General features: G+C 40.1%; 1 protein-coding gene across 16 annotated transcripts in view; it reads left to right on the top strand.

Moving 5' to 3' along the window:
- Positions 1-27,317, top strand: part of LRRC8B (leucine rich repeat containing 8 VRAC subunit B) — a 444,213-nt gene that overhangs the window by 371,610 nt on the left and 45,286 nt on the right. For 15 of the 16 annotated variants that reach the window (XM_073896363.1, XM_025872148.2, XM_025872147.2 and 12 more), the window contains 3 exons: positions 11,547-11,601; positions 20,916-21,016; positions 22,291-24,458. In XM_073896363.1, the coding sequence (XP_073752464.1) occupies positions 22,317-24,458 (2,142 nt within the window). In that variant the 5' untranslated portion in view covers positions 11,547-11,601; positions 20,916-21,016; positions 22,291-22,316. The remainder of the gene's footprint in view (positions 1-11,546; positions 11,602-20,915; positions 21,017-22,290; positions 24,459-27,317) is intronic. The other variant, XM_073896356.1, reaches the window with a different exon arrangement.

Below are 27,317 nucleotides of genomic sequence, written 5' to 3'. Positions count from 1 at the left end.
TGTGGCTTTCCTTAAATGGGTAAGACTTTCCACAATAAAAACAGATGGTGGTGTCAAATATGAATGGAAAAATATTATTTCTTGTGTGTGGTAAGGGGAAGAAAAAAAGGACAGAGGAGAAAAAAACACACACCATTAGCTTTCTTGGTACAATCTTTCCACCTTTCAAGTTTGGTTGCTAAGACATAACTGTAGATTCATTTGTTGTGCACAAAGGAGAAACTTTGGTCACTAACTCAGAGATTATGCTTGTTAGGCAGCTGAATTTGTCACTGAGCCAGACAAAGCCCCACCCTGATTTAGAAGTCATGTGTTAAACTTCGAGATGGGGAATGTGACTTTTGTCTCCTGAGAAGCCATCAAAACTCTAAAATTCCCAGAGGGAACATGGTTTCCCTGCTTTGCTAACAACAAATGAAGGGTCTGAAGCCCAAAGCCAACCTAGTGTGCAGAAACACTGTCACCTTTGCAATGTAGGCATTCTACCTGATTCCTATTCATTATCTGTGGGTTCTTTTAGAGCCTGACCTTACTCTCTCACTTCAGTATGCCTTGAATGACCTGAAATTATTCTTAATGCCATGGCTGAGCTAAATCTTTCTTCTTTGCCGATAGGGCTTGAATCTGCTAAATGACTCAGGGGCCCTTGCATGTCAAATGGAATTTGGAGAATTGAAGACAAGATGATGTGGTGATTGTAGGAAGTTGCTATGGTCTTTGCTCCAACAAGGGGGTCTAATCTTAATTCTTTTATCCATTCATTGAATGTTTAATAGCAGCTTCTGCCTGTAAGAACACAGGGGGATACAGCATGACTCATGTAGACCAGACCTCAGAGCTTGTAGTTTAGTGGAAGAGAAACTTTTAATTGAACAACTGCATTGAGGGTGTGTGGTGAGCACTGTGAAAGCGAGGGATGGAAAACTAAAAGAGCTCATTGTGATGGGCTTGGTCAGAATGGTCAGGGAAGGCTTTCCTTAGGAAGAATGTAAGTCATTGACTGGGGAAATCAGAGGCTTAATGACGGTCCTGGTTGGGCCCTTGAAGGTGAGTTTGACCTTCTAAGTGAACTGCTTTGCATTCTTTCAAATTGCAACTGTTTTAAATGAGAATTAGTCCTCAGGTGTGGCTCTTCTTATGCGGTTCTATGCTACAGGTTGTACAATATGTATCTGGTCTTTGCCCTCGGTTCCTGGCACAGAGCGAAAACCCTTGAAATTTCCTGATAGGAGCATCTTTTGTTACTCATAATGAGCACCTCTCAACCATACCTGAGATTTTGCTAATGAGGTGACTCTTGGTGGGCCCATAGAGAGCTTCCTGTTGGAGGCTAGTCACCAGAAGAACCAACCATGTGATGAGAGGGTTGGAACTTTCAATCTACCCCTGACCTCTGAGGAGGGGGGAAGAGCTGGAGATTTTTCATTGCCAGTGGCCGGTGATTTAATCAACCATGCCTGTGTAATGAAACTTCCATAAACACTCCTCAATGATAGGGCTTGGGGAGCTTCCCGATTGGTGCTTGGGAGGTTGGCATATTCAGATTGGGCATGGAAGCTCCATACCCACCTCCGCCTCCCCCACCAAGACTACCACCAAGTACCATGCCCTAGGTATCTCTTCCATTTGGCTGTTCCTGAGTTGTATCCTTTGCAACAAACCTGCTGGTTTGTGTTTTCCTGAGTTCTATGAGTCATCCAAGTGAATTATCAAATTTAAGGAGGGAGTTATGGAAACCCTTGGATTGATGACCAAGTCAGACAGAAGAGTGGGTTTTCAGGGTCCTAGGACTTACAACTGGTGTCTGAAGTGGGGGCAGCTTTGTGGGACTGAGCCCTTAAACCTGTTGGAGTCTCACACTGACTCGAGGTAGTTAGTGTCAAAATAGGACTGCATGGTAGGGCACCCACATGGTGTCAGAAAAAAGACACCTCACCATGTTTACTCGAAATGTAAACCTGATATTTTCTGCTCCAGCAGAGGAGCAAATAGAAGTCAGTGATTTTGACCAGGAGCCATATCCAAGTTGCAAACATGAAGCACTGATTTAACATGAAGGTGAACGTGGACTCTTTACGGGAAATGTAGATGCCAGAAGAGCTTTCAAAACTGACCTCTTTCTCTGCTCATGCTCTTGCTGGATGCTTCACTCCCCCCACACCTTCTTCCAGGGAAGAGATAAGCAACGTCAGCTGACTGGAATGTTTCAAAAGGCCTTCTCTGGGCTGGGCACATAGGCATGGCTGCCCTTCATTGGCATTGGGAGCCAGAGGCTGTGGGTGTTGTGTCATCTTTTCTTCTTTTCTTTCTCCAATGGACAGAATATAAGTGGTCCATTATCAGTCCAATATTGCAAGGTTGATTTAGAAAAGAATTTGTTTACGTTTGTTGTCTTCTCACTGTGCACTTCTGTGTTTGGGCTACATATTTCTACCTGGACCCCTGGGCCTTTTGGAAAAATTCCTTTTGACTTTTATAGTGGGACTTAAATGTTAGGAGATGTCAATGACCTTGTAACACTCGCTGTTTTGTTTCCTTGGAACGAAAGTGGTATAAATAAATCTCACTTCATGGGTTGTTTTGTTTTGATTTAAGATAATATTCCAAGGCCAAAGGCATCCTCTTTTAAAATTACTTTACCAGCAAAAAAAAAAAAAAAAAAAAATGGCTTTCTTTATAAGAGTTCACCCTTACATTTATATGCCATTTTAATGATTCCAAAGTACTTCCACAATATTTATTTTACCACCAATATCAACCCTCAGGGCCTCTATAGTTGTCCATATTGTAAAGGTGAGGACTAGAGGCCTGGGTTGGATGAGTTGATTTGCTTAAGGCCATGCAGATGGTGGTGGAGGCAGGCTGGGGACTCGAAGTGCACATTTTCCACACTGCCTCCATGGAAAACCAGCCCCGGCCTTGAATTCGTGATTGTGGGGGGGAATGGAGAGTTGAGGCTTCACTTGATGAGCAACAGGGCCCCAGGGTTGAGGGAATAGGAGATATAAAAATAAATAAAAATTGGATGGTTTGCACTCACCTAACTCGACTCCAGAACATTTACAGGGCAACGCATCAGCAGGATGAGCAATCACTCTCTATCCCAGAATTGACTACTGTAGCAATGACTGCTGCTGACCGAGGAGGAGAAAACTTCTGTAAAAATGCCCAATATCTGGGAGCATAGACACCAGTAACATGTAGGTAGAAACAGAGCTAAAGGCTTTAAAAATTGCTTCTCACAGCACTAGTCCCAACTGGATCTGAATCCATGACACAGGCAGCATGAGCAGGAGTTGGGGCATACCTGACTTGTCAGGTTGAATGAGTGCCCACAGTGAGCCATAGGGTGAAGCATCCTTTCTTCCTAGTCCAGCTAGTCTCAAGTGAGAGATGATCACAGACTATGTGACCCAATCTGCCCAGCCTTTTGGAGTCAAGCCCTCGCATTCCTGGGAAGGACATAGCAAGAGCCAATAAGACAGCAAGAGAAGCCGGATAGCATTTGCTCCCATCACGTTCCATTGCCAGGCCTCCCGAACCCTCCCTGGGATATTATTTTGACTTTATAACAACAACAACAACAAAAATCAGGAGGGTTTGATGTTTTAAAAAGGACTCTCTGACTGCTGTTTGGAAATGGGACCAAGGAGGGCAAGTGAGGAAGACATTTCGGTTGTCTTCCCCAAAGATTCAGCAGGCTTCACCCAAGACAGGGATGCAGAAGGGGCTAGTTTAAGGCAAGAACGGGTAAATTTGAGGGAATAGAAAGAAGAATGGGGGGCAGGTGCCTGAGCTCTTGACATTGCTATCAACCTTCAGCATCATTCAGCTGTCTAGTCTTGATGTTGCTACCAACATTCAGAGATCCAAGAAATGCGAGTTTGGTGTAGGTGTGAGCAGAAATGGTGGATTTAGTTTGGGATGTGCTGAGTGTGAGTTGCTTCCACACATCTCAGTGGATAGCCAGGAAGATGTTTGGGAGATGATTTTGAGGCTCAGAGCTAGAAAGCAGGGCTTACCCTGTAGCTTTGGGGATCACCTACATAGAGGTGGTGGATGACCCTTTAGAGTAGGGGATGTCACTTGAGGAACGCCTGTGCGTGAGCAGAGAAGCTACTGGCCAAAGACTGAATCCTGGTGAACCCCAGTTCTTAAGGGATAGGTTTGTATTAGGACCCTTGCATGGTTCCCAGTTACCTTTTTACTTTCAATCAAAATCAGCGCTTTTGTTACTTTGTTTGATCCAATGACCTTCTTCTCTTGCTATGACCTACTTTTATTCTCTTTTTAGCAAGACTGATTTATGAGTAGCCAATTATAGACCATTCATTGCTCTTTCTAAGAAAACCTACACTGTTTGTCTTTGAATTCGTGTTTGCCCTGGTGCTGTCACCATTTTCTTTTAAATCCCTGTTCAATTCTTGCCACTCCAGAGGAGTGTTTTCAGATTAAGCATCCCCCAGCTCCAGCTGCAATTAATCAACTCAGTGGACAGTGGGATGTTGGAAGTGGAAGGTCTATCGATCATTTGGCTTTCCCTCCAACTTGACAAGTAAGGAAAGTCAAGTCAGATAAGGCGAGGTGACTCATTCAACGTTACACTGTTGGATCGGTAGAAAGTAGGGAGTAAAAATTGAGTCTCCTGACACCTAGTCAGGGGTTCTTTCTGTTAAGCCATGCTGCCTTGTGGTTTTGATTCTTCCCTCTGTCACTGTGATGGTGACTTTCCTTCATTTGAACATCCAGTCTCATTCCTGTATTCCCTCATTCTCCTCCAGTATAGCCCTACAGAGAGGCAGAGCTGTGATTTCTCTTATTAAATTAGCTCTCATTTGATATGGATCATTACCTCTACCCTCTTGTGCATTGGATGGTCATTTCCACCCCACATATCCAGAGCCCAAGGAAGTAACAAGGCAATCCTACAAAAATGAGTTCATAATTATGAGAGTCTCAGGAATTGATTGACTGATTGATTGATGAGTGTTAAGTGCCCAGTAAGTATGTCTGCTATCACTAATGGAAAGGGTTATGATTGCTCTTCTTTAATTACTTCCTAACACACACTCCATCTCCCTCTACTCCCCCGCCTGCCATCTGCGCCTCCCCCAGCCCTCCTTCACATTAGGCTATCCTTGATGCCTCCTCTAGATTGGCCTCTTAATAAAAGATTAATAAGAGGCTCAAGTACTTTTCAAACCCATATAAAGTTATTGGTGAGTTTTGTAAACATGTGGGTGCTTCAGTGGTTATTTTAGGGAGAAAAAGATCTCATATGTGTGCTTACCTAGATAGTTAAATAGAAGATTTTTGAACGTGTTAGCTTCATATATGGCTATTTCTCTAGTAGAAAAGAAGATCTATGCCTTTTCTGGACAAATTAGTAGGATCATATTCTCTCACACAGCCAGATCCTTCTAATTCAAGGTAACAAACAAAATTGATAATTAAATAGTATTTATTATAATCTAGGAATTATGGGTAAAGTAAATTTGACATAGTAAACATATTTTTTATCTGTCAGTATGCCTTCCAGTACATCGGGGCCCACTGTATATTAGATTTGTGTAATCCGTTTATGTTCATTTTTAAGCAGTCAGAACAGCTTTTGTTTTACATGATTATAGGGTTTTTTGTGATAAAATATACATAACATAAAATGTATCATCTTAAACCATTTTTAAATGTACCGTTCTGTGACATTAAGTTCATGCACACTGTTCTGCAACTATGGATTTTAAAACATGGCCTTTGCTTGGGTGACATTGGCGATATCTGACTTGCCTGCAGCATGGATCTTGACTGGGAAGACACGCACTGCATCAGAAAGTGGGGGTAACTTAGTTTTGCATCAGCTTGTATTGTTTTGGCCTCACAACACTGTCTTCCCTCTGGGCCATATATTAAATAATTGAGGTAAGTTACGTTTATGTTTTACAACACTTTCTAGTAACTGGAATCATGTGATATATTGCAAAACCTGGCATGGAAATCACTCATTTAGGTGGAGAAGGAAACCCCCTGACAACCAATCTGGTTTCTCTTTACAGGCTAATACTTTAAAGCCAACCTTTAAAGGATTAATTTTAGATAAAGCTGCTACTCTGTTAATAAATTACCATTATTGAGTGCTTACTTTGTACCTGCTGCTGTGCTAAGCATTTGATTTATGGTTACCTCATTTAATTCTTTTTTTTTTAAGATTTTGTTTATTTATTGAGGAGAGAGGGCATGAGCAGGGAGGAGGGGCGGAAGCAGGCTCCCTGCTGAGCAGGGAGCCCGATGTAGGGCTCGATCCCAGGACCCTGGGATCATGACCTGAGTTGAAGGCAGCCGCTTAACCATCTGAGCCACCCAGGTGCCTCCACCTCATTTAATTCTTAAAATAACTGCAATGTCCCTGTTTTACAGATGAAAAAATTGATACTTAGCTTATCTAACATCAAGCAGGTGGTAAATGACAAAGTTAGAGTTCAATCGGACCTTAACCATTTTGCTGCGTTCCCTTCCAGATTTCTCAAACATTCATAAGAGTTTTATAATGAGAACTAGGCCTAACAACGTAACTAACATATTAAAAGTAACTAACATACTGAAGGCATGTGATACTTCTTTATTAAGTCATTCAGAAAGAATGTTGTATGTAGGGGATATGGTATTAATTTATTTTAACCACATTTTAATAGGAAAACCAAGAAGAAAAGCCTTGTAAAATATCATTTAAATACAGATTAAACCTGTTACTCCTTTTATTATATTACTGGGGGCATGTTTCTCTGTAAGAGGCTGTGCCTGCAGGATGCACCCTTGCTCTGGCTATCTAGCATGTCTATCTTAATTATATAATAGAGGCAGGCAGGATGGAGGGAGGATTTGTTGATTCTGTTTCACGAGATGGAGGCAGCTGCTTAACCATCTGAGCCACCCAGGTGCCTCCACCTCATTTAATTCTTAAAATAACTACTCATTTAACTACAATAAAATTTCCTACTCATTACTGAGTAGTGAGCTAGGAAACCTATATAGATCTGATTTTTAGATTATGTCTTTTGGTTCCTCTAAAAGATAGATTGTAGATTTTTTTTTTTAAAGAGAGATGCCACGTTCTATATAAAACTCCTTTTTATATAGTTCACTGGAGAGGCGGTGTAGCAGATGGCTCATACTGCTGGTTGGTGTGAATTCAAGGTTCGCTTTGTGAGCTTGAGCAAGTTTAATTTTTCCAGTCCTCAACGTTCTCACCTTTAGAGCTGAGATCATAATACGTACCTCACTAAATACACAGTAAATGTTAGCCTTCCCTTTTCCATCTCCTTCTACCTTTTTAATTCAGCATATAGCTATTACTAAGAATGTTTTGTGTGTTAGGTCCTATCCAGCTGTCCCGTACTCTGTATTCTTCTAAGAGCTCAAAGAGAGAGGCAGGAAGGCCTCTAACCAGCTCTTTGTGATGCGGATTAATGGCAGTATAATAGAACTATCAGCACTCCCTAAATGCTGAAGAAGCATGAAGTATGAAGCAACTACTGATTTTGGGGGGTAGAGTGGGTAGCAGCGTTCATTTTAAACATCTTTTGTGTTCAACGGTTTTAATACTTGGTGAGCATTAAACCTTTATATTTTCAAGTCAGAAGTTAAGTCGGCCTAAACACTAGGTTGGTTTTCAGTGCATGGCAATTTGGTATTTGTCATTGGGTTAAGGAAATGTTCTACTGGATATACATTCTTTATAGTGATTGCTATCAGATGTTACTGATTTAGGAGACTGAAACCATCCAGAGGTACATAATATTTTCAGCTTGATCATAGCTCACAGGAGTTGTAGAATTATAAAACTTACAGAGCACCTAATATCTGGTGGGACCCTGAGGAGACAAGAAGTGTTCTTGCCTTCCCTGAGCCCATGGTCTTAGGGGAAGGTGGAGAGGGAAAGGGCTCACAGAACAGCATGATACACACCATCCTTGTTGGGGTGAAAACTTGATACTTCCCCTGGTCTTGGCATGATTCCTGTCGCAATGTACTTTTAGCTTGTACAAAAGAATTGTGAAATCATAATTTGATAAGATATTAAGGTCATTTAGGAATGCTGTAGCATTTATCCAGCGATCCATCACTGATTCAAAATGACTCACCGTCATTAGAATGCAGCCAGTCATGCTAAATTTGACAGCAGTTCTCCGTTCAGATTTCTGAGATGTCATGTTTGGTGGCTACATTGAAAAGTATGACTTTTTCTCCTTTCTTCCTGAAGGGTGAAAGCTTTGCCTCTGCTTCTGAATCTCTGCACCTCTCATGGAGTGATGGAAATGCCAGAGGTTCTCTCCCCCCTGCTCTGCTTTCCCGCCTTCCCAGACCCATTGTGTGTGTGTACCAGTTGTGTTTATAGGTCATTCAGAGAGCCAGGCCTTCTTCCTCCATACCCTTGGTTTCTAGCTGGGTGGTAAAACCTGATCTAGTATTATTGGTTCACTCAGTAATTATTTACTAAATATTTATGGTAGGGATAGGGGCAGGATTGAGATATGGGGGTCCAAGAGATAGGCTAATAATTTGTTACCCTGGGCAGGCTGATGATTTGATGCCACTTCAGACTGTTGTCCTTTAAATATTTGTTCACAACATTTTTAAGAGGAAAAACCAAACCCTAGATAAGAGGGCAGGGGGTAGCCAAATCCCTCAAATCCCTCTCCTGCCAGTTCCTAGGATCTCAACTGATCAGAAGAAAAATAGCAGACCCCTTCTTTTTCCTTCCAACCATATTCTCTACAATCCCTGAGAATAGTTCTGGTGGATACTATTTTTGTTTCATTTAGTTAAGTTTCCAGAGATGTTTTCAGCACCCCGTGGATGTCTGTACATGGAAACTGTCGTAACATCCAGGCTTTTAATCTAGCCCTGGAAAGAGACACTGGGATAGATCCCAGAAATGTAGATAAATAAGATGCTGCCTCAGCGCTCAAGGAACTTGGGGCAATAGCTTATTATATGCTATAAAACAGTGTAAGAGAACTGTTAATGTGGTAGGAACACGGATGGAGGAGCAGTGAATTCAGGCTGTGGAGGTCAAGGTGGCTTTTGGAGCTGATGCCATGGTGGGACCAACGGTGAAATGAAATGTCTCTCCTTTAAGTACATCTGGTATTCCTAGTTTGAACTTTTCAAACTGATGAAATAGGCTACTTTAACTTTATATAACCCAAAGCCTTAAACTTACAGCATTGCTCGAGGCAGGATGAGTAAGTGTGATATTGCAATGATTCTTGCCATATCTGACTTACAAAATGAGATCAAGTTACTAGGCAAAGATTCTTGATTTCTGGCTAACCCTTAAAGGGAAGGATTTTATTTAACCATCACTAAGACACAAATTCACGCCAATGGAGAGCCATTCTCAGATTCCAGAGTTTTAGAGCCGTTCTTTGCTTAACTACAAAGGAGTTTTTTTTTTTGGTCAATCTCCCTTATCTCTACTGACCAGAAGGAAATAAGAGCATCCAGACTTCTCAATTTTCAAAGCAAAAGGCAGGGGGCCTCTTGTTTTTCTATCATAGTTGATTGTCCCCTATTGTTCTTTAATCCACAGTCACTTGAAAGTATTCCCTTGTATGTCCTTCGCTGGGAACCTTTTGAAGGGAGCTCTTCTTTGAGAAAGGGAATTCTTAGTATTATGTTTGTCATCTCCAAATCTTCCAGAATAGAATTTTTAAGATTCTCTTGGAATTGACTTTTTAAGTGAAAATGAACATGCCTTGTGTCCTGCCAGTGGGGAGAGAAAATGTTTTTGTGGGGGTAGGTAATACCAGTTTCATAACACTCATTAGCATCGCAAGCTAGAAAAGCCACTGACGCCACAGCCTGTCGGCCGCTGGGTCCGGCCGCGTTACCCTGGCAGTCGAGTCCTGGGTTTGCCTGCCTCGCGTGGACTATTTATTCTATCCTAACAAGCTTTGTCATTTAGTATTTTCACATTTTATTTTTCTAACTTGTACTTTTGTTTGCAGCTGTGGAGAAAGGTGATAACTTATGCTATCGTTTCTAAAATTAGTTTTGAGCCGTTTGGTTTTAGCCTGGATAAAGAAACTGAGCTACATTTTGTTGTTTTTTTACTTGGCAGCAATGGCTTCACTCTGAGATGACAAGTTGTCGTTAGGAGGGAGCTTTCATTACGCTTATATCTTCTCAGCAAAATATTCCTCTGGTGTAGGTAAATGTTAAGTAGAAAAGAAGAATGAGGGGCACCTGGGTGGCTTAGTCGGTTAAGTGTCTGCCTTCGGTTCAGGTCTTGATCCCTGGGTCCTGGGATCAAGTCCCGCATTGGGCTCCCTGCTCTGTGGGGAGCCTGCTTCTCCCTCTCCCTCCGCTGCTCCCCCTGCTTGTGCTCTCTCTCTCTCTCTGTCAGATAAATAAATAAAATATTAAAAAAAAAAAGAAAAAGAAGACCGAAACTTGTTAGTAAAGCACGTTGAAAAGCATTCAACTCAACCCCATCAAAGAAATGCAAAATAAACAATAAGATAATTTGGGATGGAATTAGCCAAGGTTTTTTTGTTTGTTTTTATTATTTAATGATGATCCTGACATCTGGTAAGGATACTACTCGTATACTGTTTATAGATCAGAAAATTAGTATAACCTTCTTAATAAATAATTTGTTGTTATATATCAGAGACCTTAAAATGTTTATGCCCTCTGGCCCATTACTCTCGCTTTTAGAGATCTTTGCAAAGGAAATCATATGAACAAGAGTACAGGGATGTTTACACTATTGTTAGTAATAAAAAGGGAAAATCTAAGATTCAATAGGGAAATAATTTTGTAAACTATGACATATCTATGTATGAACTATTATGCTTCCATCAAAAATGATGTTTAGAGGGGTGCCTGGCTGGTTCAGTCAGTGGAGCATGTGACTCTTGATCCAGGGGTTGTGAGCTGGGTGTGGAGATTACTTAAAAATAAAATCCTTTAAAAAAAAATGTTGTTTGGAGAATCTGTAACAACATTAAGGAAGTGTATGATAAATAATAAGAGGCAAAAATATTGTGCCACTGAAGTTTAGAGTGACATAATTGTGTCAAATAGCAGGACAGCAAATAACAACAAAAAACCCTGAAAACAGCAACAATAAAAACTGGAAAGAGAAACTATCCCAAATATTCCCCCCCATGTTTCCCCCTTTTTTATATAAGAAACACAAATATTTTCAATGGGTTTTTAAATTATTTATAAAATGAATGGTACCTGAGATATAATGCTTATCTCATTCTTAATTAAAAATTGAATGTTCATATTTTATGCCTTATAAATTGCTGTGGTGATGACATTAAATGTGACAGTGATTTGTGTCTCTCCCTGGGTATTAGTTGACAGCCTTTGCAGGAGATCAGAAGGTGACCTCTATAATAACACTCACTTTTTAAGTTGTATGTTTCATAAAGTTATTATAGATTTTGGAAATCTTAGAACCACGTAAGTGGATAACTTGTCTTGCAGTCCTGTGATGAGTAAAGTGTAACAACATGTTTATGATTTCTCTTTAGGAATTTTTCAAATAGAAACTAATTGCAGAGTTTCCGGTTGACCAGCATTCATAGGGTAAGATTGACATTCTGAATTGTGAACACATGGTAAAGATAATTACTATTACATTGGTAGCTTGGGGCAAATACTGAATACTTAGTATGTAAAAAGAGATTATTATTCCTACAGACCTTTTGCATAAAATCCTTTTGATATATTTAAACCAGTTAAAAAGAAAATTAAATCTGTATACATTTTGGTAAAATGGCCTCTTCCGGTCCTTTGTTGGTCTTGTATGTTGCACAGTATATGTCTGTGTGCATTTGATATTTGTCATTTTTTTAAACCTTAAAGATCTGAGGAAAATAATGTCTATGACAGACTTAGACTCCATGACTCCATGTCTATATTTTTCTGATTTTTGTTGAAGGTAGTGTTTTTTATGCAGGGAATTGGTTTGCCATGTTTCCATAAATAAACAATGGCCATGCTTTCCCAGATTACATGTCAGAAATAAACAAGCTCCATATCTGTTGCTTTGTACAAACATCATTTATCTTTTATAGTTGTGGAAGATTAATCTTAAATTAGTTCTGTGGCAGAGCTTCTGACTTTGACATAATGAGCAATTAATTTGTACACTGTATTAAGTAGCATGACTCTCTAGTATTGTGAATACGACACATGTCTTGAAAAGTGTGTTGCCCAGCTCTGAACATATATAATCCAGGTGAAGCAGTGGTGAGGACATTGGGTCTGTCCTCTGTGTATTGTGAACACCCTTCTTTTACAGATGAAAGTATAGATCCTTTGACTTCTTGAGTATATCCACATATCCCTGCTGATTCATTGAATTGACTATGAATTTTTAAAAGCTAGTATCAGGGGTGCCTGGGTGGTGCAGTCGGTTAAGCATCCAGCTCTTGGTTTTGGCTCAGGTTTTGATCTCACGGTTATGAGACCAAGCCCGGCATGGGCCTATGCACCCCGTATTGACCTCCACACTCTGTGTGGCGTCTGCTTAAGTTTCTCTCTCTCTCTCCCTCTGCCCCTCCACTCCTCTCTCTAAAAAATAAATTAAAAAAAAAAAACTAATAACAGATCAGCTGCTTCTCTACTTATGGCTCTTCAGTGGCTTTTCCATTCCTCCTGAACTATTTATTATCCAAACTCTGTATATTGGCCTGCAGGCCCTCTCATTTTTCTGCTTTCCCCAGGCTCCTAACATCCCAGCTGAGTGGCCTCCCTTCTGATCTGCACCTATTTTAAGCTTCTTGCTCCTTCTGCTTGGAATGAGCTTCCCCAATATCATTGCATGTCTGACTCTGTTCAGATCTAAAGAGGCTTTCCCTAACTGCCCAATCTAAAGGAGCTCTATGTTCTTCATGGCATTTCTGATTTTATCATGTTTATATATTTGGTTTTCTCTCTTTCCTTCTTCCTCAGTAAGGTCCCTGAGAGCAAGGATCTTTCTGTCTTGCACATCTATATTTTCTGAACACTTTGACCTCCACCAGATGTGTGGTAGTTATCCTACAGACTAAAATCCTGACCTCTCTTTGAGAAGTGCTACTGGTCAGGGATGCTCCATGCATTCTCTTGGGGTATTTTCTTTGTATAGAATCAAATGTAATACTTATTAGGTTTAGCCATCATGCCACCCATTTGGCCCTTGTGACAGCATGGCATACTGATCCTTTCAACTATGCATGTCTTCTCTCTACAATAGGATTGTAAATCCCATGAAAGCAGAAACAAGGTGTCATATTGCCTCGGTATGCCTTTGTAGTCCTAGCCTCCCTAATTGAGTGTATTTAAATGTTAACTTTAGAGAAAGGTTAAGACGAGTGGCTTAACCATATTTTTAGTATTTCTAGAGTACACTGGTTTGTCCCAAAGCTAAAAAAAAAAATCTCATTTTGATTTATGTTTATAGTTTAAAAATTGTAATATAGAAATATTCTGGACTACATTTGCAAATTCATGTTTCGAAACTGTTTATTTCCTTAAGAAGGCCTATTATTAATTAGGCTAGGTGGCCAGAATCAATGCTATCAACTTCCCAGTTCTTTTCAAATTAGGAAATTTGCCCATAATTCCATGCCCTAGAGAAGTAACTTAAACATCTCTACACTTTAGTTTTCTTACTTGTAGAGTTAGAGTCTAATCGCCATGGTTTCTTCCTAGATTAGATAGCCCATATAATTCTGCTCTTGTAAAAGGTAGGTCACCTATGGGAGAAGTGGGAGAAGCAAATGGAATAATGATCTCTGCTATCAGCCAGACATTTAAAAGGAGAACAGGTAGATTCACAAACACAGGAACTGAGTTTGGATCTACTTGATGGTGTGCTTACTGTGGATGGTGGGAGGGCAAGTCAAGAAAACATTTTTATAAACAATGAAGATGGTGGAGAGGGTCCAAGGTTGCCTTCTGCTTACATATTCTAAGAATTATGTAGCCACTGGTAGCTTATGTGCCAGTGTTAATATTATAATGTGACTGCAACTTCCTTCACTTTAAATGTATTCTAGACAGTTCAGTAGCTTACTAAATGCCTCAAAGAACTGAGAAGCCTTTTCCTAGAAAGACAGTTACCATCTGCATTAAATAAATCATGTGTTCCATAACTGTCAGAAATAAGGAAAAGTAGAGCAATGTTTGTTTTTTTTTAAAGTTCAGAGTAACTCAGATTATTAGTATTAATTAGGATTTCTAGAGTTATTCCTGTGCTGTTAATTGTCATATTCAGTAACTGTCTTCTGGGGCTTCAGATGATTAATTTTCCTAATATTTAGAATATTATTTATGATTGTTTTGGAAACCCATTACCGCTGGATGGCTCTGGCTAAGAAACTGCTGAATGGTAGTTACACACCACTTCTTTAGTTTCTCTGTGTTATTGACCATGATGTCATACTCTTCCCTTGCAACTGATTTCCGTTCCAGAAACACTGTGCTTCTCCTTTATCTCATTGACCCTGCTTCTCTCTCCCCCTTTGCTCTTTCTGGTCTAAGAGTTCTTCTTCATGTGATATATTATCCAGGGGAGAGATTCTGTTCTTCAATCACTGATTCTTTCTCTCAAAGAACGAATTCATTTCTATGGTAGTATCTACTACTTCAATGTTCTTGAGTTCCTACGGTGAATTAAAGATGGCTATAAATACTTTGTGATTTTTCTAGTTGGAGTCTGTTTCCCTTCCCTTTCAAAATCTGGACCAGCCCCGGTTACCTTTTTTGAACCCTCGAGTCTGGCAGAAGTTGTGTAGAGTACTTCGTAAGGCTGGACATTAAAGAGATTTGTAGCTTCTGCTATTCTGTGCTTGCAGTGTTCCTTAGAGCTTAGCCACCTTGCCGGGGGAAAGCCTAACCAGCCATGAATGTGGAGAAGTGGCAGGGCCCCTGCTCATGAGCCTAAACTGAGCTGCAAGACCAGCAGACAGCCCGAATGCCAGTCCTGTGACTGAGGCATTCTAGACCTTCCAACCATCCCACCATTCCAGACCATAGCATGTGAAACAGATCTGCCTCATCATCCCACAGATTCATGAGAAATGACAAATGGTTGTTTTAACCACTAAGCTTTGGAATGGTTTTTTTGCATGGCAATAAAGAACTAAAACAAAAATTGGTACCCAGAAGTGAGGTGCTACCATAAGGAAACATTTGGCATTGGCTTTGAGACCAGGGAACAACGAAGGTCTCAAGGGAAGTAAGACAACTTTAATGGTGGCTGGAAGGGCAGTGAGGAAATTGCTTTTGGGGAATATAAAACAGTACCCTTGTTGCATACTGACAGAAAAACTGACCAGACTGACACCCCCAGCAACATGGAAGATGGGAAATGAACCTAATGGATTTGTGTATCTAGCTTAGGAGATTTTCCAGCAGAATATCAGAAGTGCCAGAGCACCTGGGTGGTTCAGTTGGTTAAGCATCCAACTCTTGATCTCAGCTCAGGTCTTGATCTCAGGGTCATGAGTTCAAGCCCTGTGTTGAGCTCCATGCTGGGCATGGAGCCTACTTAAAAAAAAAAAAAAAAATACTGGAAGTGCCAATTGACTTTTTTTAACCACGACCAAAGTATTGCAAGAGAGAGATGAATTAAAGAAGAGACTGTTCAGATTTTAAACAGACTTGAGAGGATATATTTCCCACCCAGAATTGTCTAGGGTTGTAAATAAAACTGTTCTTCATTCCCAGCTTTTCCACCCAGCAAAAGGTAGTCAAAGTAAGAAATGGCCTCAGGTCGAAAGATCAGATCCAGAGCACTACTGCCAGTAAAACTTAATCTCACGGTGCAAACAAACCCAGGGCCTTGCTGTAAGACCCTGTATTATGACTTCAGAAAGATGTAAGGCCATGCCTCCTGGACCTTCTCTGCTAGATAACAGGGCTTCTAAGGACCTTAAGAATGCTGTCCCACAGCCTCCTAGACCTAATTTAGATGACAAGATCCTGGACTTCAAGCCTGAACTTGATGCCATAGTCAGATGAAATTTTTAGGGGCTTGGAAGGTGAGTGTTGCTTTGCATGTAGGAGGAAGGAGTAGAAATCATTTGGGGGCAGGAAGAGCAGGGTAAGTTAAGCCGGGCTGTATATCTGTTACCAGTCCTCCCATTGAGAAGTCACGTTTCCCCTCCTCTGTCGTCTGGAATCCAGGCTGGCTGTGTGACTCCTTTGACTGATAAAATGTGGTGGACGTGACACTGTGTAACTTTGAGGGCTGGGCCATACAAGAACTGCAGTTTTCACCTTTGTGCTTGGAAGGCACCATCTTAGAACCCAACTACACAATGTGAGGACCCTCGAAGAGCCATGAGAAGTCACACTGGAAGAGCCAGCCAGCAGCCAGCTCCAGCCACCAGCCTGAAGAATGAGGGCGTTCTGGACATTCCAGCCACTCTTGCACCAGTCGATCCCATGAAGTAAATCATGAGAAATAGAACCCTATTGTTTTTTTAAGCCGTTAATATTGAGAATATGCAGAATAGCCCGAATCCTTCCCATCTACATGCAGCTTAGTGCTGGCCTCTCCCAGGAAAGGCCTATGACCTTAGCTACACCCTGCCTAACATCTGACTGTACTTCTTTCTGCACTCTGATATGCTCAATTATTTACTGTACAAATATTTGTTGCACACCATGTGCTAGGAACTGTGGAAGATACTATATAACACCATAAACTCAATATCTGAATCCATTTGACTCCTGCTTCTCCATGGACCCCTCTAGATGCTGTTGCTAGTTGGTGTTGAATTTTCATTTACAGTGAGTATTTCATTCATTGCTTTCTTTTCAAACGTGTTGCAAAATTTTCCCTCATTACTTCAGCCCACATGATTGATTCAGCTGGGCTCTGTTGTCTCTGATTCCTCCTCAAGTCCACCCTACAAATCCCTACAGCTCAGGGACTCCCTGTTCTGCTGCCTCACACACCTGGGTCTCGGGTCTCTGAAGGGCTCACGGAACAGGTGGTCGCTGTTACTGGTAGTCTGTGGAGAGGGGCACCACTCTAGACATCTAGTGAAACTTTCAGGAAGATTTAAAAGGTTGGCACTTTCCCCAGATATTTTATTGCCAATCTGTCTTGTGAGCTTTCTCCTCCGGGGGGAGTTTTGGAGGAGGGGGGGAAGTACTGGTCTCAGCTAGACGGGTTAAATTGTTTGATCAATTGTAGGAATAGGGCCTGGATTTGAGGTTTTTTTTTAAAAGCACTCCAGGTTGTTCTAATGGAAACCAAAATTGAGAACCACTGTCTTAGATTCTCAAAAATGGTCTCTACACCAGCAGCATCAACATTAACTAGAAAGTTTGTTAGAAGTGCACATTCCTGGGGCTTATTTCAGACCTAATGAATCAGAAACTCTGAGGGTGGGACCTAGCACTTTGTGTTTTAATAAGCTCTCCAGTGATTTTTTATGAACATTAATGTTACTGAAACACTTTACTGTATAAATCTTAGTTCCCTTCTAGGAAGTCTTAAAACTACGACTAAATTTGGGAAGGATGTTTATTATTTGGAAGTCGCTCTATTGACAAGATCTGAAACAATTGGTAAAGGACATAAACTGGCATACCAAGTGTCTTGCTAGTGATCATTTAAGTTCTTGAGAAATGCTGAATGATTATCATCACATCTCTGAAGAATGGCTCAAGGGGTAATTTAGTCTGAAGAAAAGGAGCGAATTAATCAAGGATACTGATGCACTGTTTCCCAGAGAGAGAACTCAAAGAGGTGAATTTAAACTTCAGTTGGATATATGTTAGGCCCAAGAAACATCTTTTGATGAGAAGTGGTACTAAACATTTTGAAGAGCTATAAGGCAATTTCTAAATCAATTTGCAGTGACAGTGTAGAGAAACTCCGTTTTGAATTGTTTGGTTATATCCCTGCCTGAGGTCAGAGACAGAGATCTTTGAAGTAATGTCCAGTTCTCTGCATAGAATGACTCTAAATACCATCTGATCATCATTTGTTTGTTTTTTCACTGGTTATTTTGGAAATGCTTTCAAAGTAAAATAGGGACTAGTGGGAAGTAAAGATGCCTAACTTGAGTGTTCTTGTTTCAGTCCGAGAGTCTTTGGGGTGAGATTGTCAAATGAATTCATGTGCTTTGAAAAGCTTTTATGATTTTTTAATGAGGTTTAAAAGCTAAAGGAATGGGATTAGGATCATAAAATCCTTTACTCTTAACATGGTTTCTTTGAACTGATTTAGTAGTGCATTTGTATATTAGAAATAGAGATCTGATTTAGATTGAATCCTCATTGTTTGCAAAAATATAGTCTGGAAAAAATTTCTTAGACACACAAACAGTATTAAATTTTGTAATGACAAAGAACAGCTATGCTCTAGCTTTTGAATTAAACACTTTGATTAGAAAAATTAACATCATTTCATATATAGGAATGCTTGAGATTTTTCATACATCATTAAATCCGGATGCTATGTATTTATATGTGAAGTCTCAGTTCAGTGGCAAATGTTTGGTAGAAAAAGTTTAGCTGGGAAGGTAGATTATATAGTATGTTACAGGGGACATGGTAGAAAACTGTATATTTGCATCCTTGTTTTTCAAAAGATTAAAATAGAACCCAGTTACAATGCAGTTGTTGGGAATAGTTGATGTCTTAGTCTGTTCAGGCTGCTTTAACAAGTTACTACAGACTGGGTGACTTAAATAGCAGACATTTATTTCTCACAGTGCCTGGAGGCTGGGTAGTTCAAGATCAAGGCATGGGCAGATTCTAATGAGAGCTCACTTCCTAGTTTATAGACAACCACCTTCTGGCTGTATCCTCACCTGGTGGAAGAGGCAAGTGAGCCCTCTGGAATCCCTTTTATAAGGGTACTAATACCATTCATGAGGGCTCCAACTTCATGATCTGAGGCTCCACCTCCTAGCAGTATCACATTGGGAGTTAGGATTTCAACATATCTGTTTTAGGGGGACAAAGTATTTAGTCTACTGCAGTTGGGAAAAAGAAATATTCAGCTTTTTCTTTAGCCTTTGAAAGAACTGAGTAGCATAGTTAATTGGATTTAAATGAGACAGCATGGTCTGCCGTGGACAAGGTTTGAAATTTGAGTCAGAGGACGTAGGTTCTAATTGGAACTATTTCTTGACAGTTTTGTCACCTTGGACAGGCTAACTCCTTTGGGCCTGCTTTATTTTCCATGTTTTAAAATATGAAGAATAATAATATTTATCTAATGGCTTATTATATGAAACAAACTAATATAAATGAAAGTGCTTTGAAAGTAGGAAAACAGATATCAGCTTATAAATAGTACATTTTTATTTGCTCTCTTATTGACAAGGAATTCCTCAATGGAAAATTAGATTAGGTGATTGGAGGGAAAGTTCATAACTCTTAAAAAGGTAAACAGGAAAAGTTCTTTACAAATCATTTTCAGTTAGTATAAATATGGTAAACCTATAGTGAGCTGTGATTCTCTTAACAGGTTAGTTATAATGGTTTCTCCTATTATTATTTTAAAATATTACTATAGTTGGTGGTTTGTGACTCTCTTCTTTCATAGAAATACTGTGTTTAAAGTAGAAAATGTGTTTGCAATATTTAAAAGAAAATGTGTTGTACAAGAGGTATCAGGATGGGTGAGTAGCAATCTGGAGTTATACAATAAATTCTTTCCTGATACATTATAGATGCAATGCAATGGAAGAATATGTAAAATGTTTCACACCTCAAATATCTTTATCATACTTGCTGCACATAAGTGCAGTTGTGTATCATATGTTAGAAGACTTCTAAAAATGAATTGTGAATGAGAAACTCATATTCTAGTGGTGCTATCGAAGTATGAATTAGTACACAGCTGGATTGTCATACACACTAACTGTGTTTTCTGGCCTACAAAATAATTTGGTACTGGATAGTAGTTGTCAAGCAGGCTTTATTGCACATGGTTTGGTAAATCCAAAGTAAATTTCAGACATGCCCAACTTTTTGATCTTTGAAAATGACAAGGTCACAAGAGAATTACTAAAAATATCTTAAATACAATTTGGGGTTGGTACACTGAGCTGGATTTCAAGTACTTAATAAACCAAAAAAGGATTGTATCTTCAGGGCAAATATATAAACATTCCCAGCAACTTTTCAGAGGCACCATAGGCACTAAAAAAATACAATTTCCATACCAACTTAAAATTTTTGTATATTTTAGAATGGTCCCATATTTCAAACTGATCGATATATATGCAGTTTAAATTATTACAAGTGATTGTTTGAAGTAGATGCTAAGAATAGCACTTATTAACCTCCAAGTTAAAAAAAAAGCTAACAGAAAGTGTAGCTACATTTAATAATATCATAATTTCAGAGAACTTCAGCCATATTTCTGAGCTGTGTCTTCAAAAGTTATTAACTTGTGACTATTTCTATTGAAATCAGTAGGCTAAATTTGAAGACCACTGAGTCTTCTTATTTGGAGAGATGTGTGGCTTTAAATTAGGATGCAGAAATTACATGATTTGACAGGCCATCTGATAAATGCAAATAAGACCAACTGTATATGAGGACTGAATGAGAGAAATTAACATATGTAGGCTGCTTGGAAAAGCTAAATGTTCATCTAAGTGTTGTAAATATGGCATTTTTAAATATATTAACATCTAGGTTTCTATAGAAACTTCTCTGTAATTTAAGGGAGTTCAGGGGCTGAGTATGATCTCATACATGGGTGGGGTCCTGTATTTATAGCTTTGCCCAAATGTCCTCCAGTGTGAAAAGTAAACTGATCTATGAAAATCTATTTGCTGTATCGTGTCTTATGACAGAGAGGGTCTCTGAAGACAGTATCTCCTTTTTTGTTTGAAATACTGCAGCTATTATAAGATATCTATGCTTTCTCATAGAATGAAGACAAACACAGAGATGGTGTGTCTAAGAAATTTCAAAAGGTGTCGGCCTCCTGATTGAAGCACAGTCAACTTATTGGATTCATTTTTTTCATCCAGTAAGTATAAATATTTAAAGTACATTATTTTGGTCAATGTTGAGTTGTGTTCTTTGTTGAATAAATATTCGCTCTTTGTCAAATACCCTTCATGGTTGGGGCCATTTGTGTTTACATTCTTCTGCAATTTCAGTTGTATGTCTTAAATGAATTTAACTCTCAGGACCTTTAAGAGGACAAATACAGCCATAAACTATGAGCTGGCAGAGCCCTTAGAGATGATCTGGCTCATTCTCTTTATCCATTAAAAGATGATGCTACTGTGATTTTTTTTCTTACCAGATATGTTATTAGATCCAAATATTTCCTTTTATTTGTCTTACTCTGTGCCACCTTATAGGTGGTCTGGATTTTACTAATTAGCTATTTTTTAAACAATTGATGTATCTAAGGTTGAACATTACATAAGTCATTGCTGTAAGGAGCACTGTCTGAATACTTTTTAATATGAAAAAATGCAAAATCTGTTTTCTCTGAAGGCAAAAATAATTTAATAATAGAGTATACCCTTAATCGTTTATCCTATTAGTACTTTGCCATCAAAACAGTAATCATGAGAGAGAGTCCCCATAGTAGCATGTTCTAACTGGGTTTTTCTTCCCTATCCCCTTTTAAGCCACTACTGTTGTTTTGTCAGCTTTTAAATACTCTGAGTTGGACATGAACTTAAGTTAGAAATCAGGAGCTTGAGGGGAGAGGAGATAATGCATTAACTCACAGTTTGTTTTGAACATAGAACTGGTAGATCCCTCTAATCCTAAGGGATAATTATATAAAGCAGTGCTTGCTCAGAAGAGGTTCCCCATAGTGGTTGAAACACAAATCCTAAGCTGCAACTAATGCTCCAGACAAGGGGTAGGATATGGAAAAGAGCTTATTCAGACCGTTTGGAAGGTATGAAATGTGGCTATAAGAAATAAGTAGCATAAGAGTAAGTTTTCCTAAGGTTGATTGAAGAAAACATGGCTTCTGGTTTTTAATAGCTTGGCAGAGAGTCAAGATCCAGGAGGAAACTAGATAGTTGCTTCACAATTTGCCCCAAATACCTTTATAGTTCCAGTCTGGCGACCACCAAATGATCTCTTACCTGAAGGACTTTAGAGTGCACAGCTGGGATGGCCAAAGTTTTCACATGAAACCAGAAGACCTTTGTATCCTCTGATCAGCCCTGCTTCCCAGGTTCTGTCCCCAAGCTAAATCCTACCTGGGTAGGACAAGCCATTAGAGTTTTGGATACTTGCTTCAGTGGCTTTTCTTTTCTTTTCTTCTTCCAGTTCCTGTACTCCTACAAGGGAAAATCATGATTACACTAACAGAGCTGAAATGTCTAGCAGACGCCCAGTCATCTTATCACATCCTAAAACCATGGTGGGATGTCTTCTGGTATTACATCACCCTGATCATGCTGCTGGTGGCCGTGCTGGCTGGAGCTCTCCAGCTCACACAGAGCAGGGTTCTGTGCTGTCTTCCATGTAAGGTGGAATTTGACAATCACTGTGCCGTGCCTTGGGACCTCCTGAAAGCCAGCGCCAACACGTCCTCCTCTGATCCCGGGACCCCGCTTCCGCTCCCCCTCAGAATCCAGAATGACCTCCACCGACAGCAGTACTCCTACATCGACGCCGTCTGTTACGAGAAGCAGCTCCATTGGTTCGCCAAGTTCTTCCCCTACCTGGTGCTCCTGCACACACTCATCTTTGCAGCCTGCAGCAACTTTTGGCTTCACTACCCCAGTACCAGTTCCAGGCTCGAGCATTTTGTGGCCATCCTTCACAAGTGCTTCGATTCTCCGTGGACCACCCGTGCCCTGTCCGAAACGGTGGCCGAGCAATCAGTGAGGCCCCTGACACTCTCCAAGTCCAAGGTTCTGCTTTCGTCCTCAGGGTGTTCAGCCGATGTTGATTCCAGCAAGCAGTCATTGCCCTACCCACAGCCTGGCTTGGAGTCAGCTGGCATCGAAAGCCCCACTTCTAGTGTCCTGGACAAGAAGGAGGGCGAACAGGCCAAAGCCATCTTTGAAAAAGTGAAAAGGTTCCGCCTGCATGTGGAGCAGAAGGACATCATTTATAGAGTGTATCTGAAGCAAATCATCGTGAAGGTCATTTTGTTTGTCCTCATCATAACTTACGTTCCATATTTTCTAACCTACATCACTCTTGAAATTGACTGTTCAGTCAATGTGCAAGCTTTTACAGGCTACAAGCGCTACCAGTGTGTCTACTCCTTGGCGGAAATATTTAAGGTCCTGGCTTCGTTTTATGTGATTTTGGTTATACTTTATGGTCTCACCTCCTCCTACAGCTTGTGGTGGATGCTGAGGAGTTCTCTGAAGCAATATTCCTTTGAGGCGTTGAGAGAGAAAAGCAACTACAGCGATATCCCTGACGTCAAGAATGACTTTGCCTTCATCCTCCATCTGGCCGATCAGTACGATCCTCTCTATTCCAAACGCTTCTCCATATTCCTGTCGGAGGTCAGTGAGAACAAACTGAAACAGATCAACCTCAATAACGAATGGACGGTTGAGAAACTGAAAAGTAAGCTTGTGAAAAATTCCCAGGACAAGGTAGAACTGCATCTTTTTATGCTAAATGGTCTTCCAGACAATGTCTTTGAGCTGACAGAAATCGAAGTGCTCAGCCTGGAGCTCATCCCTGAGGTCAAGCTGCCCTCTGCAGTCTCACAGCTGGTCAACCTCAAGGAGCTTCATGTGTACCATTCGTCCCTAGTGGTGGACCATCCGGCGTTGGGCTTTCTGGAGGAGAATTTAAAAATCCTCCGCCTGAAATTTACCGAAATGGGGAAAATCCCACGCTGGGTATTTCACCTGAAGAATCTCAAGGAACTTTATCTGTCCGGCTGTGTTCTCCCTGAGCAGTTGAGTACCATGCAGTTGGAGGGCTTTCAGGACTTAAAAAACCTGAGGACCCTCTACTTGAAGAGCAGCCTCTCCCGGATCCCACAAGTCATTACAGACCTCCTGCCTTCATTGCAGAAGTTGTCCCTCGATAATGAGGGAAGCAAACTGGTTGTGTTGAACAACTTGAAAAAGATGGTCAACCTGAAAAGCCTGGAGCTGATCAGCTGTGACCTGGAACGCATCCCACACTCCATTTTCAGCCTGAACAATTTGCATGAGTTAGATCTTAAAGAAAATAACCTTAAAACTGTGGAAGAGATCATTAGCTTTCAGCATCTCCAGAATCTTTCCTGCTTAAAGTTGTGGCACAATAACATTGCTTATATTCCTGCCCAGATTGGGGCACTATCTAATCTAGAGCAGCTCTCTTTGAACCATAATAATATTGAGAATCTGCCCCTGCAGCTTTTCCTATGCACCAAACTACATTATTTGGATCTAAGCTATAACCACCTGACCTTCATTCCAGAAGAAATCCAGTATCTGAGTAATTTGCAGTACTTTGCTGTGACCAACAACAATGTAAGTAAATCCATTCTTCCCTCTATTTAACCAGTCTTTTGAGCAGCTGCTGTTGCAGTGTATAATGTGGTTAAAGAAAATGACTTTCAGTCCTACAAAGTATCCTCTGAGCCTGGCCTGACTACCACTTACTAGATACGTGCCTGTGAGTAAATTAGCAAAACACTGAGCATCAGTTTTTGATCTAACTTACAAGTCATCATGGAGATTTTATGAGAAAAATATACATAAGCACTGGGCACAGTTCCTGGCACATAGTAATTGCTCAACGAATGTTCTCTTTATTCTCTTTCCCCATTTTTTACATAAACATCACAGTTGAAGTATTTTCAACTAATTAGTTATAACAGAGCTTACTTTTTATTTTGGAAAGATCTTAAGTAGTTAGAAAGTCATAAAAGTTTTTAGCTTTCCAGATCTGTCCTAGGAGAAGAAATTTCTGTTAAAAATACTGGGATCATGAATTATTCATAAATCTTTTTTGTGATGCAGTAAAAAAGACTTGAAATCTACATGCATGTCTAGAAAGACAATTCAAAATGAAAGGCCTGGTTCTATAATGCAACACTAGGGCTTCTTAGAAGCTTTTTCCAGCATCCATACTTTAAAAATGAACCATAATTTGCAACAGTAAAGCCAAGTTGAGGAAAACTTGACTTCACTGAAACAAGAAAAAAAAAAATAAATGAGTAGTTTCCTAGGTTAAAATGTGAAGCAGGAGGGAAAAGAAAAAAAAATCATGCTAGCCAAAAGGGCAAGAGAGTGATGGTAATGTCCATATAAGAAGGAAAAAAAATCCTTCAGAAATCAGGTCTGCCAAAAAATGAAAATTGATCTTCCTGTTGTAGAAAATGGGAGCTATTTTCTTCTACCCCACCCCCATAAATGTAATATCTCCTAGACTTTTTGTAATTCATATTTCATGCTAAATATAACTATGAGCATGGTGTTAGCTAATAAACATATTAATCACCAGACATTATTTTCAAAAACCATGGATTGTTGGGAAAACACCAGAAAGTTGGGGAAGGAGAGCAAAATTCTTGCTGATTTTTAGAACCCTAAGACTTAACTCATATGTTAAAAGGCTAGAACCCATTCTAAGATAAATGAGAAATCTTAAGAGTCTTAAAAGATTATGAGGCTGTAAAACTCCTTGAGGGTTGATCTAGATTAGCAATGTTCATCAGAATTACCTGAAGGGCTTGTTAAAACACCGACTGCTGGACCCCACTCCCAGAGTTTCTGATTCAGTAGGTCTGGTGTGGGATCCAAGAGTTGACAGTTCTAAAAAGTCCCAGGTGAAGCTGATTCTACTGGTGTGGTGACCATACTTTGAAAACTATATGTCTAGAGATTTATCATTAGTGTTGTTTAATCATGTTCATTAATATTAATATTTGGTTATACTTTTCCCTTTGTTAAATCAACAATAAAAAATATAATTATTTTGAAAGGCTTTGGGTCCACTAAGTTGTTATGTGGTTATATCACTACATGAATTTTTGAAAGTTGCAGCTGATTAAATTGTTAGCTGGCCATGAATTATTTAAGTGTGTAAGCAGGTTAATGTTTTTCTCATTTAATATAATAAAACCTTAAGACCATTGGTACTTTTGGGGGCGCCTGGGTGGCTCAGTCATTAAGCATCTGCCTTTGGCTCAGGTCATGATCCCAGGGTTCTGGGATCGATTCCCACGTCAGGCTCTCTGCTTGGTGGGAAGCCTGCTTCTCCCTCTCCCACTCCCCCTGCTTGTGTTCCTGCTCTCGCTATCTCTCTGTGAAATAAATAAATAAAATCTTTAAAAAAAAAAAAAAGACCACTGGTACTTTTGATACCAAGTTTATTGACTTGACCACATCTAAAAGAGAAACTAGGTACGAGTATCAGACACATTTTATCTTGAGTAAGGGAAGATACTTGGTGCACATAAAAAGTCCTATACTGGGTGCCTGGGTGGCTCAGTCGTTAGGCGTCTGCCTTCTGCTCAGGTCATGATCTCGAGGTCTTGGGATTGAGTCCTGCATTGGGCTCTCTGCTCCACGGGGAGTCTGCTTCTCCCTTTCCTTCTGCTCCTCCCTGCTCGTGCTCTGTCTGTCTCAAACAAATAAATAAATAATCTTACAAAAAGAAAGAAAGAAGGAAGGAAGGAAGAAAGAAAGAAAAGAAAGAAAGAAAAGTCCTATGCTGAAGGCAGTTATGGCCAAAATAGAATGATATCTTAGGCTGAGTTGTCTCAGAAGTCTAATAACCAGCAGTTGCCGAGCATCCCAGAGCCATAACAATGACCATGACACCTTTGAATGGGTGAGGAACATTCTCATCAGAACTGTGAAGAGACTTATTTAATCAGGATATGGAGAAAGTGGAACTCACTCAGGAGATAGCAGCCAGAGAGATGAAAAGTTCTCCAGCGGACCAGTTAGTCTAAAGATAGGAAGTATTGGGGAGGAAAGGGAGAAAGAATAGTTCACAATATTGGTCTTTAAATATTTGGAAAACTTAAATAGAAATCTTTTTGCAAGTGACCATGAGTGTTAGAACCAGGACAAGCAGGGGAAAGATTTCTCATATTTCCCAAAAAGTCCAAAAATTGAACCTTTTTTTTTTTAAAGATTTTATTTATTTATTTGACAGAGAGAGACACAGCGAGAGAGGGAACACAAGCAGGGGGAGTGGTAGAGGGAGAAGCAGGCTTCCCGCGGAGCAGGGAGCCCAATGCGGGGCTCGATCCCAGGACCCTGGGATCATGACCTGAGCCGAAGGCAGACGCTTAACGACTGAGCCACCCAGGCGCCCCAAAAAATTGAACCTTTGAGAAGGGGGAAGTGATTTCTTATTAAACTGTCCAGATATAG

This window comes from Callorhinus ursinus, unplaced genomic scaffold (assembly GCF_003265705.2).
Source record: "Callorhinus ursinus isolate GAN/ISIS: 27379988/994484 unplaced genomic scaffold, GSC_fseal_2.0 scaffold9, whole genome shotgun sequence".
NCBI lineage: Eukaryota > Metazoa > Chordata > Mammalia > Carnivora > Otariidae > Callorhinus > Callorhinus ursinus.
Note: the sequence above shows the minus strand (reverse complement) of the source record. Positions and strands in the feature narration are given on the sequence as shown.